The 18,906-nt window shown below is 46.0% G+C and overlaps 1 protein-coding gene across 2 annotated transcripts in view; it reads right to left on the bottom strand.

Moving 5' to 3' along the window:
* Window positions 1–309: 309 nt before the first annotated feature.
* The window catches only part of LOC141107539 (antigen-presenting glycoprotein CD1d1-like), a 55,717-nt gene continuing 37,120 nt past the window's right edge, over window positions 310–18,906 (bottom strand). For both annotated transcript variants that reach the window (XM_073598342.1, XM_073598343.1), the window contains exon 6: window positions 310–2,432. In XM_073598342.1, coding sequence (XP_073454443.1) covers window positions 2,426–2,432 — 7 coding nt within the window. In that variant the 3' untranslated portion in view covers window positions 310–2,425. The remainder of the gene's footprint in view (window positions 2,433–18,906) is intronic.

The raw sequence follows: 18,906 nt of genomic DNA, 5'->3' as shown, positions 1-18,906 counted from the left end.
ATTACCATTGATTTGTATGTGTTTGGTTTTCTCTTTTTTTTTTTCTCCTTTAACATTCTGCTTAAAAATTTGTGAGTCAGTACTGCTTGGACCTTGAAGAAGGGGACATACCCCGAAAGCTTGTCCTGAAAAATTGTATGTTAGTGCAAATAAAAAAAGTATCACGGACAGTACTCAATTTTCTCTATAAAATTTCCAGAACAGTTTGTGTGAAAGTTAGAGCATCTACAAAATATGGTATATATAGTATCTCACAAAAGTAAGTACACCGCTCACATTTTTGTAAATATTTTATTATATCTTTTCATGTGACAACACTGAAGAAATTACACTTTGGTACCATGTAAAGTAGTGAGTGTACAGCTTGTATAACAGTGTAAATTTGCTGTTCCCTCAAAATAGCTCAACACACAGCCATTAATATCTAAACCGCTGGAAACAAAAGTGAGTACACCCCAACTGAAAATGTCCAAATTGGGCCCAATGTGTGGCCGCCATTATTTTCAAGCACTGCCTTAACCCTCTTGGGCATGGAGTTCACCAGAGATTCACAGGTTGCCACTGGAGTCCTCTTCCACTCCTCCATGATGACATCACAGAGCTGGTGGATGTTAGAGACATTGCACTCCTCCACCTTCCGTTTGAGGATGCCCCACAGATGATCAATAGGGTTTAGGTCTGGAGACATGCTTGGCCAGTCCATCACCTTTACCCTCAGCTTCTTTAGCAAGGCAGTGGTCATCTTAGAGGTGTGTTTGGGGTTGTTATCATGTTGGAATACTGCCATGCGGCCCAGTCTCCGAAGGGAGGGGATCATGCTCTGTTTCAGTATGTCACAGTACATGTTGGCATTCATGGTTTCCTCAATGAACTGTCACCTGGAGCTCCAAAATGGACAGAGTGAAGCGGGGGGTTATGTTCAAGGAACCCCTCAAGGGCGGTAAGGGCGTAACTGACATCGCCACATTACTGAGGATGTGCTTTGCTTGTAACTGCATCCGCAGGACATTGGTTGACAGAACTGTGGATTCTGGTGGTAACTCTATGTCCCGTTTTTTCCTCCTGCCTCTTTGGAAGACCCTTGGATGGGACAAATGGGACAGCTCCATCCCCTACAACTGGGATACCCCTTGGTACTACTTGGACACTTTCAAGTTTACTAAGGAGCTGGGGCTGCATGGAGTGAAGCCTGATTTGTGGAAGCCAAAAACTATCCACAAGTTAATTAGAGCAGCGGACATAGTTGAGACTGTTCCAGGCCTCCCTGCAGCCACTTGCAAAGTGGTCTGGAGGAAAGTTTCTTTAAAGAGACTCACCAACAGGCACAAAGATCTGGCATGGATGGCAATCCAAGGGGGGTTGCCACTCAGGACATTCATGCATGTCAGAAACCTGTGCAGATACAGGCACTGCCCCTTTTGCATCATCCAGGAGGAAACTGCTTTTCATGTTTTCTGGGAGTGCCCCTTTGCACGGGACCTGTTGAGAGCCTTGGAACCTGAACTGAAAGACTTTGTACCACAGACTGCTATCACACACTTTGCTGTGTTGAACGGACTCTTCTGTGGAACTCATTCACAGGAGGACATTGACGGTGCCTGGCGGGTGTTGCTTTAAGGACGCTTTGTGGTGCGCCAGAAAGCGCCTCATGCAAGAGCGGGAGAGGATGTCCATCGAGGACTGTCGCAGACTGGTACACAGTCTGCTCAGAGACTATCACTTGATGGACTTCAAGGAGGAAGAGGAAGTCTGAAGATTTCCCCTTTCCCCCCCTTTCCCCCGTGTATCCCTTGACAGTTCAATAAAGCTTTGGGCCTGTGAACTCTTTTTCTCCCTCCCCTACCCCATCTCCTCCACCCCCTCTCTCCATCACACCCGTTGCCCATTTGAATGCTACCTGACAGTATTTGACTTTTTTTTACATGTTTTTGAAGTAATGCTTTCAGGGTAATGCGGCGTCATGCATGATGTGATGTTTCGGGGTATTATTACTCTGCACAACACATCAGGCATCATACCGCAGGATGAATGTAATTTATTTGTATGCTTGGAAATGTATTGTTATGTAGTGTATTTATGCACTGCGCCGCAGTACAGAGTGGAATGTACCCTGTTGAAGTATTTTTTTTTGTATATTTTCTTGCAAAATAAAGTATACATTTTTAATAAAAAAAAAAAAAAAAACATTTATTTGAAAACAACCGTAATTTGGACAAATGAGAAAAAAAGCTGTAGCATATAGAAACAAAATACATTTAACTACAAAAATCAGTACATCATCAGTGCAACATCTGTGCATGTAAGGTGATCTTGTTTATTACTTTGAAATTGTTTATGGTTTTTGTGTGTTGCCTTGCACAGTTCAACAACTTTTCTAATCTCTTCTACGGGAGAGTAAGTCCATAGTCAGTCCAGTGATAAATGTTTAACTTCTGTTTAATATAAAATAACCTGGGTTAGAACCTGTCATTTATTGGTTAAAAGAATCTTTATAGGATAAAACAAGAACATTGCAAGAATACTTTAAAATGCAAATATTGAATCCTATATTCTGTAATACAACAGGATAATATTCTACATTAGTATATGTAATGATGACCAAATATCTTCAGATCTACTCTGCTGTCAGTCTGGTGCAACAGAATGGCACCGCTTAAAAATAAAAGTCCTCAAGATCCCTATACAATATCAAAAACAGAAAGAAAAATGATGCAAAACTAGGCTGGGGAGTCGCCAGTATTTGACTCACATAATCAACAATGATATTCTGTGTCTCACATACTGTACATATCTTTGCATCCTCAGAACTCAACTCCATGTGTAGTGGATGGAGATAATGGTCTATAGTATGCCAACTTGAACTATGCCTGTTTCCACTTGTGTTTCTGCTCAAGAAATGTATTCCCAAGAGACAGTGCAATCTCAAATGTGCATGGAGGAGCAGTGCAGCATTGTTACCACAGCATTTCAGGGAGCTGCCTTAGGTGGACTTCACCTGAAGGTTCAACAGGTTTTTGTAGGACTTTACCAGGAGACTATGAGAAAAACAGTGATGTGCGGTGAGGTCAGTGGCTGGTGAGGCACTGGCTAGTATCAGAGCCAGATACACACAGGTTACATACGTCACGATCATTAGAGCGAGAGCAATAATTCTAGCAATAGACCTCCTGTGTAACTCTAAACATGTAACCTGTAAAAAATTTAAAGCGTCACCTATGGAGATTTCTAAATACTAAAGTTTGGCGCCATTCCACAAGTGTGCGCAATTTTAAAGTGTGACATGTTAGGTATCTATTTACTCAGCATAACATCATCTTTCACATTATACAAAAAAATCAGGCTAACGTAATTTTTTTTAAATTTCATTTTATTCATGAAACTGTTTTTTCCCCCCCAAAAAAGCATTTAAAAAAATTGCTGCGCAAATACCGTGTGACATAAAAAGTTGCAACGACCACTATTTTTTCCCTAGGGTGTCTGCTAAAACAATATATATAATGTTTGGGGCTTCTGAGTAAATTTCTAGCAAGGTTTTGTGCTATGTAGGTTTGAATCCTATGGGGTCTAGTACAGAATTCTTCAAGTTGCCCTGCCTGGTTGAAGAGGGTATGGCTTTGAAGGTGGCAGAGCCCGAAAATGTTCTGCTGGAGGGGGATTGGTGTCCGCTCTCAGAGGAGTCTGGCACACTCTTGGACTAATGGAGTCTGGAAGCGCTGGTTGCTTTGGAGACCTAATCCTAAGGGCCAGTTCACACTAGACAGTGGTGCAGAAAACCCACGTTCTGTGCACATTTCCCACACTGCGTTAAAAAAAACTGCACTTGCAATCTGCAGCGGGTGTCAGTGTAAACTTAAGGACACCACAAATGCAGGTTGCTTTGCTGTTGCTCTGCGATATGTAAAGTAGTGCATGAACTACATTTGGCACAGTCTGGTGACATTTCAGACAATGCAAAAGAATGGGCTGAAAATACACTGCACCCAGGTCACATGTGAATCCTACAGGAATGCACATGGTGTGAGCTGGCCCTAACCCTCTCTCCCTGTAAAACTGGAGCAATAAAACTTTGAGAAGACTAAAGTGACTAGCTGGGTAAGTGGTAAAATGCCTTCAACCTTACAGAACAGGTCTGGTTAAATGTGACTAACTACCACTAGCTAGTAAAGTGATCTGTTGGGATGCTTGACCAAAGCTGGGACTCACTAGGCAGTGGACTTAAGAAGTGGAAGATGGCCCCAATATCCTTCCCCTTTTTTGCTCTGTTGATGATGGTTCTGATGATGGTTCTTTGGAATATTTCCTCTAAAAATAAAATTTCTCTGATTTTTTCTAATCTCTGTTCAGTGCCTGCTGATTTTTACAAGCAATGCACCATCTGGGCATAATCGAAATCAGGGGTCTCCAAACTTTCTAAACAAAGGGCCAGTTTGCAGACTTTAGAAGGGCCAGACTGTGGCCATTGGAAGTCGAAAAGGTCCTGGCGTCTGTGGGAAAAATCAATACCCCTTCTTTGGTTTCAGTGGAGGAGTTGTGCCCCATCATTGGTGTTAGTGGGAGGTATTTCACCCTTCTTAAATGTCATTGGAAATTATGAAATTATGTCACATCACTGGTGTCATTGGGAGGAATTGTGTCCCATTGTTGGTGTCACTTGGGAGAAATGTTATCCCAAAATTGGAGCAATTGGGAGGTATTGTGTCCCATTGTTGGTTTCATTGGAAAAAATTATGCCCTATCATTGGTGTCAGTGGGAGGAATTGTGCCCCATCATTGGTGTAATTGGGAGGAACTGTGTCCCATTGTTGGTGTCATTGGGAGAGTATCAGGAACCATGAATCAGACCGAGACAGAAGTAAAGTTAAATCACACTTGTTTAATAATACTAATAATAAGGTAAACAGAGTAAGCGTAGTCAAAACAAGCTAGAGTTTAGTAACCGGATCGGGTAGTCAGCTAAGCAAATGTCAGAGAGCCAGAGATAAACGTAGTAGTACAGCAAGCAGAATCAGGAGCCAGAAGGAACGTCAGCCGAGCAAGTCTTCAACAGGAACGCAGGAGAAAGTCTCTGTGATGTTGACAAAGGCGAAGGCAGAGATCAAGTGAGCTGGATGACTTTAAGTAGGCAGGACTGACGAGCAGAATCAACAACAGCTGGATAACTGTGGAGAGAGAAAGGAGCTGGCAATTAGCCGACAGCTGAGTGGCCAGCTCAGAGAAGGAAGGGCTGAGCCCAGCCCTGACAGAGAGATTTTGACACATCATCGGTGTCATTGGCAGGAATTGTGTCCCATCACTGGTGTCATTAGGAGGAACTGTGCCCCATTGTTGATGTCAGTAGGGGAATTATGCTCCAGTATTTGTATCAGTGGATGAAATAGTACTGCAAGGGCCAGATAAAAGCAAGCAAAGGGCCGCATTTGACCCCTGGGTTGCAGTTTTGAGACCACTGATCTAAAGAAACCATTCAGAAGTAGGGATGAGCTTCGTGTTCGAGTCAAACCCATGTTCGACTCGAACATCGGCTGTTCGCCCGTTCGCCGAATTGCGAACGATATGGGCCGTTCGCGCCAAATTCGTGTGGCGCGTCACGGCCCATAATTCACTGCGGCATCGCAGTGCATTGCTTGCTGATGATTGGCCAAGCATGCACTATGACCCGCATGCTTGGCCAATCACAGCGCCAAGGAGGCTTTGGCCAATTATGGCTCAGGGGATTTAGTACACGCCCCACACTATATTAGGCCGCCTGCACGGCGGCCCTGTGTAGTGTGTGTTCCGGCGTTCATAGATAGAGAAAGAGAGAGAGAGACAGACAGTGTCATTTGATTTGAGTTAGATAGATTAGGCAGAACAGTCAGTCAGTTAGCTGCACTTACAGTGTATTGTGTATATATATGCATCCCAGGTGTTGCATATATATATATACACTGTATTCAGTTTAGCTAGATCCGTTCCTGTTATCTTCTAGACTATTTACATTTAGTGCAGTGCGTCCTGCTCACAGTGTTCAGCTAGATCCGTTCCTGTTATCTTCTAGACTATTTACATTTAGTGCAGTCCGTCCTGCTCACAGTGTTCAGCTAGATCCGTTCCTGTTAAATTCTAGACTATTTACATTTAGTGCAGTGCGTCCTGCTCACAGTGTTCAGCTAGATCCGTTCCTGTTATCTTCTAGACTATTTACATTTAGTGCAGTGCGTCCTGCTCACAGTGTTCAGCTAGATCCGTTCCTGTTATCTTCTAGACTATTTACATTTAGTGCAGTGCGTCCTGCTCACAGTGTTCAGCTAGATCCGTTCCTGTTATCTTCCTACTGACAGGCAGGCTTGTCTGGTTACAGTATATAAAGCTACCTGAAGAAAATTACTGGTGTTCTTTTGATCCTATTAGTACCACGGTCAGGCAGCTAGACTATTTACATTTAGTGCAGTGCGTCCTGCTCACAGTGTTCAGTTAGATCCGTTCCTGTTATCTTCCTACTGACAGGCAGGCTTGTCTGGTTACAGTATATAAAGCTACCTGAAGAAAATTACTGGTGTTCTTTTGATCCTATTAGTACCACGGTCAGGCAGCTAGACTATTTACATTTAGTACAGTGCGTCCTGCTCACAGTGTTCAGCTAGATCCGTTCCTGTTATCTTCCTACTGACAGGCAGGCTTGTCTGGTTACAGTATATAAAGCTACCTGAAGAAAATTACTGGTGTTCTATTTGATCCTATTAGTACCACGGTCAGGCAGCTAGACTATTTACATTTAGTACAGTGCGTCCTGCTCACAGTGTTCAGCTAGATCCGTTCCTGTTATCTTCCTACTGACAGGCAGGCTTGTCTGGTTACAGTATATAAAGCTACCTGAAGAAAATTACTGGTGTTCTATTTGATCCTATTAGTACCACGGTCAGACAGCTAGACTATTTACATTTAGTACAGTGCGTCCTGCTCACAGTGTTCAGCTAGATCCGTTCCTGTTATCTTCCTACTGACAGGCAGGCTTGTCTGGTTACAGTATATAAAGCTACCTGAAGAAAATTACTGGTGTTCTATTTGATCCTATTAGTACCACGGTCAGGCAGCTAGACTATTTACATTTAGTACAGTGCGTCCTGCTCACAGTGTTCAGCTAGATCCGTTCCTGTTATCTTCCTACTGACAGGCAGGCTTGTCTGGTTACAGTATATAAAGCTACCTGAAGAAAATTACTGGTGTTCTATTTGATCCTATTAGTACCACGGTCAGGCAGCTAGACTATTTACATTTAGTACAGTGCGTCCTGCTCACAGTGTTCAGCTAGATCCGTTCCTGTTATCTTCCTACTGACAGGCAGGCTTGTCTGGTTACAGTATATAAAGCTACCTGAAGAAAATTACTGGTGTTCTTTTGATCCTATTAGTACCACGGTCAGGCAGCTAGACTATTTACAGTTAGTGCAGTGCGTCCTGCTCACAGTGTTCAGCTAAACCTACAAGTTAGTGGGGTGCGTCCACCTCACAGTGTTCAGCTAAAGCTACCTGTAGAAGGTTGGTGGTGTTCTCATACTACAGGCAAGCAGTTGATTTTGCTAGCTGCAGTATCAGTACATATATATATATCTATATATATATATATATAGTTATATATATCCCAGCTTAGTGCAGCTACAGGCCATTAGTATGTCTGGAAGGCCAAGAAGGAGAGGCAGACAGTCACAAGCCAATAAGAGAGGGCAAGCAGTCTCTGTGTCTAGTGCTGGTCGTGGAGACGGTGCATCCTCATCAGCACGTGGCCATGGGACAGGCTTGGCCTTTTTTTCGGCAGCTGGACGTGTTGAGCCGCAACATGCGGAAGACTTGGTCGAGTGGATGACCAAGCCGTCCTCATCCTCCTCATCCTCTCTCACCCATGCCCAGGGTGCTTTGTCTGGCAAAGCAGCGGCCTCTTCCCTCAGCTCAATGTCATCAGTGACTCCTTCCCTAGCTCCACCATGTCCTCCTGAGGAGTCCCTCGAACTGTTTGACCACAGTGTTGGGTACATGCTCCAGGAGGATGCCCAGCGTTTGGAAGGCTCTGATGATGATACTGAGCTCGATGAAGGCAGTAACATGAGCACGGACAGAGGGGGTGCCCAAGAAGGAAAGCAATCTGGCAGTCATGCTCCCCCTGCTGCAGCATACTGCCAGGTTTGCTCCAGTGATGAGGAGGGAGGGGATGATGAGGTCACTGACTCAACGTGGGTGCCTGATAGGAGAGAGGAGGAGGAGGAGGAGGAGGAGGAGGAGGCGGCACATCACCAACAAGGCAGGATGCCCTCCAGGGGCCAGCCTAAGAGCAGCACATTGACTGCATCACACCCCAAAGCTCCACATGTGCAGGGCGCTGCAGTCTCTGCACGTTATTCAAAAAGTTCTTTGGTGTGGGCCTTTTTTGAGACGAGTGCATCAGATCGCACCGCTGCTATTTGCAACATATGTCTCAAGCGTATCTCACGTGGCCAAAACATCTCCCGCTTGGGTACCACATGCTTGACCAGACATATGTTGACCTGCCATGCAGTTCGTTGGCAAGCGTATCTAAAAGACCCACACCAAAGAACAAAGAGGATCTCTCCTTGCTCCTCATCAGCTGAGATTTCCAACCCCACTAGACCTCCAGTCCTCTCTGAGACCTGCAGTGAGAGGAATGAAGGTGTAGAATTAGGTGTGTCACAGCCAAGTACTTGTGGGCAATCTGCTTTTGGTACACCGACGTCAGATTGTACCAGGCAAATTTCCCTGCCCCAGTTGCTGCACCACCGAAAAAAGTTTGCTCCCAGCCATCCACATGCCCAGCGGTTGAATGCTAGCTTGGCAAAATTGCTAGCACTTCAACTGCTGCCTTTTCAGTTGGTAGACTCTGCCCCCTTCCATGAGTTTGTGGAATGTGCGGTTCCTCAGTGGCAGGTACCCAAACGCCACTTTTTCTCATGGAAGGCGATTCCGGCTCTCTACCGGCATGTGGAAGGCAATGTCCATGCCTCGCTGGACAGGGTGGTCAGCGGTAAGGTGCATATTACCGCTGACTCATGGTCCAGCAGGCATGGACAGGGACGTTACCTAAGTTTCACGGCGCATTGGGTGACTCTGCTGGCAGCTGGGAAGGATGCAGGACAAGGTGCAGTAGTGTTGGAGGTTGTTCCGCCACCACGCCTCCAAAATGCTAACGATTGTGACACACCTCTCTCCTCCACCCCCTCCTCTTCTTCTTCCTCCATGGCCTCTTCCTTGGAACCAGCGGTGCTCCGTAGTCGTTCAAGGGGCTACGCAAGTACGCAGGCCAAAAGATGCCATGCAGTGCTTGAGCTGGTGTGCTTGGGGGACAGGAGCCACACTGGGGCAGAGGTTCTGTCAGCTCTGCAGGGGCAGGTTCAGAGGTGGTTGACGCCACGTCAACTTAAGGCAGGAATGGTGGTTTGCGACAATGGCACCAACCTCCTCTCTGCCCTCCGACAGGGACAAATGACCCATGTGCCCTGTTTGGCTCACGTCCTTAACTTGGTGGTGCAGCGGTTCTTGGGCAGGTACCCGGGCTTACAGGATGTCCTGAGGCAGGCCAGGAAAGTCTGTGTGCATTTCCGCCGGTCATATAATGCCAGTGCTCGGCTGACGGACCTCCAAAAGGAGTTTAACCTGCCCAAGAACCGCCTAATCTGTGACATGCCCACCAGGTGGAACTCAACGTTGGCCATGCTGCAGCGGCTGCACACGCAGCAGAGGGCCATCAATGAGTACCTGTGCGACTATGGCACCAGGATAGGGTCAGGGGAGCTTGTTTTTTTTCCCCACGCCAGTGGGCCATGATCAGGGATGCATGCACTGTCCTGTCACCATTCGAGGAGGCCACGAGGATGGTGAGCAGTGACAGTGCATGCATCAGTGACACTGTCCCCCTTGTCCACCTGTTGGAGCACACGCTGCGTGGAATAATGGACAGGGAACTTGAGGCAGAACAGAGGCAGGAAGAGGAGGACTTCCTTAGCTCTTAAGGCCCCCTTTATCCAGACAGTGTTCCTGCGTGCCCGGCCGATCACACAGGAAGAGGACGAGGAGGAGGAGGAGGAGGAAGATTGTGTCAGTATGGAGGTGGAGCCTGGCACTCAGCATCAGCAGCAGTCTTTAAGGGATCAGTCCCAAGAAACACATGGACTTGTACGTGGCTGGGAGGAGGTGGCTGCGGACGTTGTCGTCCTTAGTGACCCAGAGGACTCCGGACCGAATGCCTCAGCAAACCTACGCTGCATGGCCTTCCTGATCCTGCAAAGCCTGCGTAAGGATCCTCGTATTCGTGGTATCAAGAAGGACCAATACTGGCTTGCAACCCTCCTTGATCCACGTTACAAGGGTAAGGTTGCGGACCTTATCTTGCCATCGCAGAGGGAGCAGAGGATGAAACATCTTCGGGAGGCCTTGCAGAAAGCTCTTTGCAACGCGTTCCCAGAGACTGGGAGGTTACAAACTCCTGTTTCTGGACAACGTGTTGCTGAGGCTTCGGTCAGTCAAAGAAGGAGCAGTGGAGAAGGTGGCCGTCTGACCGATGCGTTCAGACAATTTTTTGGTCCGCAGCCCCAAGGTATGATCGGTTCCAGCAACCATCGCCAGCGTCTGTTTTACATGGTGCAGGAATACCTAGGGGCAAGATCAGACTTGGACACCTTTCCCACCGAAAATCCTCTGGGTTACTGGGTCTTGAGGATGGATCACTGGCCAGAGCTTGCACAGTATGCAATTGAGCTACTGGCCTGTCCTGCATCCAGCGTTCTTTCGGAACGCACATTCAGTGCTGCTGGAGGCGTGGTAACCAATCACAGGGTGCGTCTGTCCACCGACTCGGTCGATCGGCTGACCTTCATAAAAATGAATCAGTCTTGGATCACCACCAGCTACCAAGCACCTGATGCTGATGTAACCGAATAATTTTTTTTGAAATCTCAGATCCCTTCAAAGACTGCCTATGCTGATGCTGAGTGACTATCCCTGAGTAATTATCCTCTTCCTCCTCAATCATCACGCTGATAGCTTGAAAGAACATTTTTGGTTCTGGGCACCACCACCAGTGCCTAAGGCACAATTTTTCAGCCCCTGTTTAACAGGGGCGTGTAATTACAATTTTTGATGTAATACTTTGCAGCAGGGCTCGTTCCTTCATTCCAACTAGAGTGTCTGTGAGGGGTTGCAGTGTTGTGGCACCAGCACCAGTGCCTAAGGCCCATTTTTTCTGCCCCACAGGTGCGTGTAATTACAATTTTCGATGCAATACTTTGCAGCAGGGCTCGTTCCTGCATTCCAACTAGAGTGTCTGTGAGGGGTTGCAGTGTTGTGGCACCAGCACCAGTGCCTAAGGCCCATTTTTTCTGCCCCTGTTTAACAGGGGCGTGTAATTACAATTTTTGATGCAATACTTTGCAGCAGGGCTCGTTCCTGCATTCCAACTAGAGTGTCTGTGAGGGGTTGCAGTGTTGTGGCACCAGCACCAGTGCCTAAGGCCCAATTTTTCTGCCCCTGTCTAACAGGGGCGTGTAATAACAATTTTTGATGCAATACTTTGCAGCAGGGCTCGTTCCTGTGTTCCAACTAGAGTGTCTGTGAGGGGTTGCAGTGTTGTGGCACCAGCACCAGTGCCTAAGGCCCAATTTTTCAGCCCTTGTTTAACAGGGGCGTGTAATTACAATTTTTGATGCAATACTTTGCAGCAGGGCTCGTTCCTGCGTTCCAACTAGTGTCTGTGAGGGGTTGCAGTGTTGTGGCACCAGCACCAGTGCCTAAGGCCTAATTTTTCAGCTCCTGTTCAACAGGGGCATGTAATTACAATTCTTGATCTAATATTTCACAGCAGGGCCCTGTGAGGGCTTACAGTGTTGTGGCCACAGCAACACCTAAGGCCCAAATTTCTGCTGAGTATATAGGGCAGGACCCTACTTTCAAACATCTAACTTACAAACGACTCCTACTTGCAAACGGAAGGAGACAACAGGAAGTGAGATGAAATCTACCCCTAGGAAGGGAAATTCTCTCCTGTAAGAGTTAATATGGGAAAACAATTTCTCCTTTCCACTGATGCTTTCCAATCCTTGTTCCACAAAAAAACCCAAATTTTCAAAAAACATTTTTCATTGGGACAAAAAGTGAGGTGAAATCTTCTGAAGAGGAGGAAAGACAGCAAAACAAATGTCACAGGGGTGATAACCCTTCCCTATGTTTTCCAAAAAGCTTAAAAAAGATTTTTTGGCTGGAGCTAAACACGTTAAAAATGTACCCGTTCAAAATTACAAAGAGATTCTACTTAACAACAAACCTACAGTCCCTGTCTTGTTTGCACCGCCTGTATACTGCTGTTCAGAGTATATAGGGCCTTTCCTTATTTTAATTTGGGTGCGGGGTTCCCCTTAATATCCATACAAGACCCAAAGGGCCTGGTAATGGACTGGGGGGTACCCATGCCGTTTGTCTCACTGATTTTCATCCATATTGCCATGACCCGACATGACATTAAACCCGCAAGCAGTTTTAAATGAGATTTTTTCCTTTAAAAATGACATTTGGTGCAGGGACTGTTCTAAACACGGGAAACACGCTTCACTTTAGAGGGCATACTATAGACACCCCCCAGGTACGATATTTAAAGGAATATTTCACTTTTTTTTTTTTTTTACTTTAAGCATCATTAAAATCACTGCTCCCGAAAAAACGGCCGTTTTTAAAAGTTTTTTTTGCATTGATACATGTCCCCTGGGGTAGGACCCGGGTCCTCAAACCCTTTTTAGGACAATACCATGCAAATTAGCCTTTAAAATTAGCACTTTTGATTTCGAACGTTCGAGTCCCATAGATGTCAATGGGGTTCTAACGTTCGTGCGAACTTTCGGTCCGTTCGCAGGTTCTGGTGCGAACCGAACCGGGGGGTGTTCGGCTCATCCCTATTCAGAAGATAAAGAAGGAAATATAGCACTATAGACAAAGACGAAATATTCTTATTAAAAGGAATGAATAAATGTTTATGAACTACAGAAATGTATCAGACTGAAAAATGCAATTTGCACATAACAAATAAAGTTACTGTAGGGCCCACCTACTTCGGTGTGTGATAAAGTAGGCAGTTAGGATTAATGCTAGGTAAAATTGCCAGTGTTTTACCCTGTTGGTGTAAGCTGGTTGGTTAATGTGGTTGGAAGGTTTGTTAGAGTAGAGGAAGGTGTGGCCACCTACACTCTGCCCTGTAAGATCTCCATCACTTTCCATGAAATGTTCTGGAAAGTGGGTGGACTAAAGGAATAGAGTGGCAGGTAGTTTTGGAGACCCCTCTGAACCAATCATTGTTTTGCCTTGGCAGAGGTGGGACTGCTATAAAAGCAAAGGTCACATGCTTCTGGAGGGATTTTTGGAGAAGAAGACAGCATGTAGAGGCTGGTGTAGCTCGGGTGCTCTCACCTCTGGGGAGGGGAATGTGCCATGTGGAGAGGAGAAATGGAGGAGACATCAGGAGGAAGTTGCTACTACTAACAGAAACAAAGACTGGGAGAGGACTCTCTGTGGTAAGCATTTACGGTTGCTCAGGAGTACAAGTGAGTAGAAACCCAGGGAAACAGTGCTTCTAAGAGACATAAAGGTGTTAAAGTGCGGGTCTTGGAGGAGAAGGTACAGATCTTCGGCCTTAGAAAATCAATACCTCGCAAAGAGCATTGGTGTGCGGGTCAATACAGAAGTCTGTGCAAAGGGAGTTGGGCCTTAAAGAATTAATACCTCAGAAAAATCCGATCTGTCAGCCCAAGGAACTTTATTCAGAGTAACGTTCTTTGGTTATACTGGAATTGCTTATGGTCAGGAAGTAGCAGTAAACAGGAGGAAGGAAAGCTGCAAAGTGTAATCTGAAGCAAGTGCAGGTTAAGAGTTATTCACAGTGGCTCTACGTGATCTGGGCTATGTATTCACAGGATTTGCTTCACTTAATGCCAAATCTGTAAGAGTTATTCAGAGTGACTCTGTGATGCAGTACCGCAATGAGTGCCAGAAAAGAATAAAATTAAATGTTTAAATGTTATGAACTGTCTGCTGTGTCAATCTATGAAGGGAAAGGGGGTAACAGAAACACACTACAGAAAAGAATGAACTACCCAGCAGCTCCTACGGGGGTAGTGCGCTACATGGAGGTCCCACCGAGATTTTACTTTTCTGCTAGTCCGTTACCTCTAGAAACCTTGCAGACAGTACCTGCAAATCAGTGACTGTTTTCCGGATAGTCCTAAGGGACCATCGCAGGCAGCACCTTGCCATTTGTACAGAGATGTCTGGCGTGGGTACAGCGCCAGCACTGCCACTGTTTGCCAAAATGATCCTGCTACACAGTTGAAAATGTGGATGGAGTTATGGATGTCGCTGTTGCCCTTGGAAACATGGACACAGGGGGTGGTGTGGCCGGAGACTGCAGGGAACATGTCTCTTACAGTTGGGACATCACAAGGGACATTTTCACTGTGAAACAGTAGTTGCTGTTTAACCTGCAATTCTATTGTGCCTGCCGCCAGGGGTCACTGGCGTACACCATAGAAATGAAGAGCTACAGTTCCTCGTGCGCTGGACCAGTGAGAGGAGGGGGTGGAGTCACGCCCCAAAGGAAAGGTTACCAGCGTGACACACACAGACATGCGGAAAAGACTGCCGGACCCCCGGTATTATCTGTAGTGTTATTACAGATATGCTGGACTAAGCCTTGGACTGCAAGTGTGCAGATGGGTTAGGGTGGGCTCTCCCACGGACTTCCTACACAGGGCAACAGCTTCAGAATGGACACAATCATCTGCTGTCCCTGTCAGTCCCTTTTGTAAAGTTAGTTTTTTTTTTTAAATGTTATGAACTCCCGTTGGAGTCACTCAGAAAGTATTTGGGCTCATGGACTTAAATGTAACTATCTGGCGTGTCTACTCAGACTCTGTCCTCCAGGAGTTCCCAGACTCCTTTTTAGGGGATGGTAGTCCTGGTAGTGTTACCCATGCCAACAAAAATTGTGAATGTGAAGGTAGAATATAGAATAGGATGTGTGCCTATGTTTTTTCTTCTGCAGGTATCTTCTGGAAAAGACAGCTGTCTGAGGATATTACAGATGAAGACCTGAAGTAATTAAAACATTTCTCCTTCAGGAGTGGTGATATTTTCTTCTTGTATTGATTGTAGTCATAGGGACTCATAGTTAGGAAATTGTACAGTATTGTAATTGTGATTTTTGTGAAGACACTCATGTTTATTTCTATTATGTCACACACACACATCACCGCAAAGTAGGAAAACATGGGATGCCTCATGTTAGGAGGTAGGTAGGACTGTTTCCTGGTCTGTGGATTCTTTTTTTTTCCACAACTGGGGATAGTTGTGATTTAAGGAGGGGGTGTATGTAGCGCCCACCTACTTAGGTGTGTGCTAAAGTAGGCAGTTAGGATTAATGCTAGGTAAAATTGCCAGTGTTTTACCCTTTTGGTGTAAACTGGTTGGTTAATGTGGTTGGGAGGTTTGTTAGAGTAGAGGAAGGTGTGGCCACCTACACTTTGCCCTGTAAGATCTCCATCACTTTCCATGTGTAGCGGGGGACATTTTTGATGTAACTTAATGTTATGTTATATCTTAGCAACTGGCTCCATCTAGCGGCCAAAATATAAAAGTACTGCATCTTTATTTCTTTTAACTTTTCAAGTTGACATGGAAGTATTTTGTTTGTTTACATTTGGACATTAATTTGACCTACCCACAATGCTCAGTAACTCCCACAAACCTCAGAGGAAAGAACTCCATTGTGGGAAGCCTATAAAAAGGCTGGGAGTGGCCACCTTAGGTCTCTTGTTCCTGGGACGCATGGCCTGACAGCAGGGCTCTGTAGGTGTGTGTGTTACACAGAGTTGTGGCCTACTCTGCGCGGAGTGGAACAGCAGTCAGCGATCCTGCCTTAGATCACAGTGTGCTGGAGCAGCAGAGTGATTGATCCAGAGACCCTTGAAGGAGGTAACCGAGGACTCCTGGTCGTCTGTGAGCAGTCTTTGATCCGGCCTTACATAACAGCGTGCTGGAGCAGCAGTGCGATAGTTTCAGAGACCCCTGAAGGAGGTAACCGAGGACTCCCGGTCGTCTGTGTAGTGGTACAGCGTGACGGCGTGGTCACAGAGAATGAATTGAGATACTGTGGAGAGGAGCCATTCTACAACACTGTCCTGGTTGGGTGAGAGGGCTGTTGCCCACAAGTTTCTTGATGCACTTTATTACATCCGTCTACACAAGACAGAGTTGCTGAGACTCATAGTCCCACAAGCGAAATTCAAGAGGATTTAGTACTGAGTCCCTGGCCTCAAAGTCAGTTATAGTGCTGCTGCACCAGAACCTCACTGTCAGATTTTCAGTCTACTTTGATCAGGAGTCGCTAACCCTTTGGATTACAAATCTACTTTGCTAGCAGAAGAAAAGAAGAACAAAGAAGGACTGCTTAGTAAAACACAAGGCCTTGTGTCCCTTTACTATATTGGGGTAGTGTGATACTAAATGAGGGAGCTCTCTAATTGTTGTACTACACTCTACCAAGTTAGTCTTTGATTCAGTGTAGTGATAAAGTGCACAGGAAATAGGATAGTGCTCACAGTGAGATAAGTTCACTTTGATGGTTATCCTATTTACTTTGTTACACCACTCATATATTATTCAGACATTTTGTACCTGTATTGCATTTTTGTAATATAAAGTCCAGTTGACTGTCAGACTATGTTGGTCTGACAGTACAACCATTGTAGTTTAATCTTTCTAAAACAATTACAGTAAAATAAGGTTATTATTCAAGTACAATTGTGTTGTTTTCCTCTTCATCACCAGCCAAGAGGAGGGTAAGGTAACTACAGACAGGTAAATTATATTGAGTATTGTGAATTTGCCTTTATGATTTCACTTTTACTGCACACTTATACGCCACAGCTGCATACCTCCCAACTTTTGAACTTCAGAATGAGGGACACTTGAGAGAGGAAGTGTCACTACGCATGCAGCGGAAAAAATGGGTGTGACCAAATGACTAAGAGCGGGAGGGGCTTATGGGGCGTGGGTAAACAAAACCCGGGCTTCCTATTTTGATTGCTGTGCCACAAGCAAGAGTCTCACAAACACAAACCCCTGCACAATCGTTTAAAAAAAAAAGAATAAAAAGCTTCCATTACAAATGGTTTTGCACACACTGTGGAAGAGTGTGTTACACAAAGTGTGGAAGGATTCAGGAGTGCATTACGTACAGAGTGTGAGGTTAGGAAGTGCGTTACGTACAGAGTGTAAGGTTCAGGAGTGCGTTGCGTACATACAGTGCGTGTTATCCTATGCATACAGGAACTTCTAATTTCCCTGTAACTCAGGCTACACTGGCAGTTATAGTCCCCCTGACGTTTTGGTCATGCTGACAGTTATACTCCCCCTGACATTATGGTCATGCTGGCAGTTATAGTCCTTCTGACATTATGGTCATGCTGGCAGCTATAGTCCCCCTGACATTATGGTCATGCTGGCAGTTATACTCCCCCTGACATTATGGTCATGCTGGCAATTATAGTCCCCCTGACATTATGGTCATGCTGGCAGTTATAGTCCCCCTGACATTATGGTCATGCTGGCAGTTATAGTCCCCCTGACATTATGGTCATGCTGGCAGTTATAGTCCCCCTGACATTATGGTCATGCTGGCAGCTATAGTCCCCCTGACATTATGGTCATGCTGGCAGTTATAGTCCCCCTGACATTATGGTCATGCTGACAGTTATTGTCCCCCTGACATTATGGTCATGCTGGCAGTTATAGTCCCCCTGACATTATGGTCATGCTGGCAGCTATAGTCCCCCTGACATTATGGTCATGCTGGCAGTTAGAGTCCCCCTGACATTATGATCATGCTGGCAGTTTTAGTCCTCCTGTCATGGTCATGCTGGCAGTTGTAGCCACTCACCCTCTGTAGCCCCCTCTCGATCTCCCCGACCTTGGTGATGATGGGCCCCCTCACAGCATACTGCACCGCCGCCAGCACCCGGGGTTCAGAGACTGCAGGGTGAGGATCTGCCTCCGCACTGCGGGGGCCTCTGGACTGTCACCAAACTCTTGGCCCTCCTGGGGGCCCTGATGTCCATCCTCTTCAGCCCACCAAGCAGCACCGACCTCACAGTACCCTTGTGTCACCAGGTGACCGCTGCTCTGTGGTGGGCGGAGGTCAGGGGTCAGTGCTACACATGAAAGGTTCTGGAAAGTGGGTGGACTAAAGGAATAGGGTGGCAGGTAGTTTTGGAAACGTCTCTGAACCAATTATTGTTTTGCTTGGGCAGAGGCGGGACTGCTATAAAAGCAAAGGTCACATGCTTTTGGGGGGATTTTGGAGAAGAAGACAGCATGTAGAGGCTGGTGCAGCTCGGGTGCTCTCACCTCTGGGGAGGGGAATGTGCCATGTGGAGAGGAGAAATGGAGGAGACATCAGGAGGAAGTTGCTACTATTAACAGAAACAAAGACTGGGAGAGGACCTTCTGTGGCAAGCATGGACGGTTGCTCAGGAGTACAAGTGAGTGGAAAACCAGGGAAACAGTGCTTCTAAGAGACATAAAGGTGTTAAAGTGCGGGTCTTGGAGGAGAAGGTACAGATCTTCGGCCTTAGAAAATCAATACCTCGCAAAGAGCATTGGTGTGCGGGTCAATACAGAAGTCTGTGCAAAGGGAGTTGGGCCTTAAAGAATTAATACCTCAGAGAAATCCGATCTGTCAGCCCAAGGAACTTTATTCAGAGTAACGTTCTTTGGTTATACTTGGAAGTGCTGTACGGTCAAGAAGTAGCAGTAAACAGGAGGAAGGAAAGCTGCAAACTGTAATCGTAAGCAAGTGCAGGTTAAGAGTCATTCACAGTGGCTC

Source organism: Aquarana catesbeiana, linkage group LG09 (assembly GCF_042186555.1).
Source record: "Aquarana catesbeiana isolate 2022-GZ linkage group LG09, ASM4218655v1, whole genome shotgun sequence".
In the NCBI taxonomy this organism is placed as follows: domain Eukaryota; kingdom Metazoa; phylum Chordata; class Amphibia; order Anura; family Ranidae; genus Aquarana; species Aquarana catesbeiana.
Note: the sequence above shows the minus strand (reverse complement) of the source record. Positions and strands in the feature narration are given on the sequence as shown.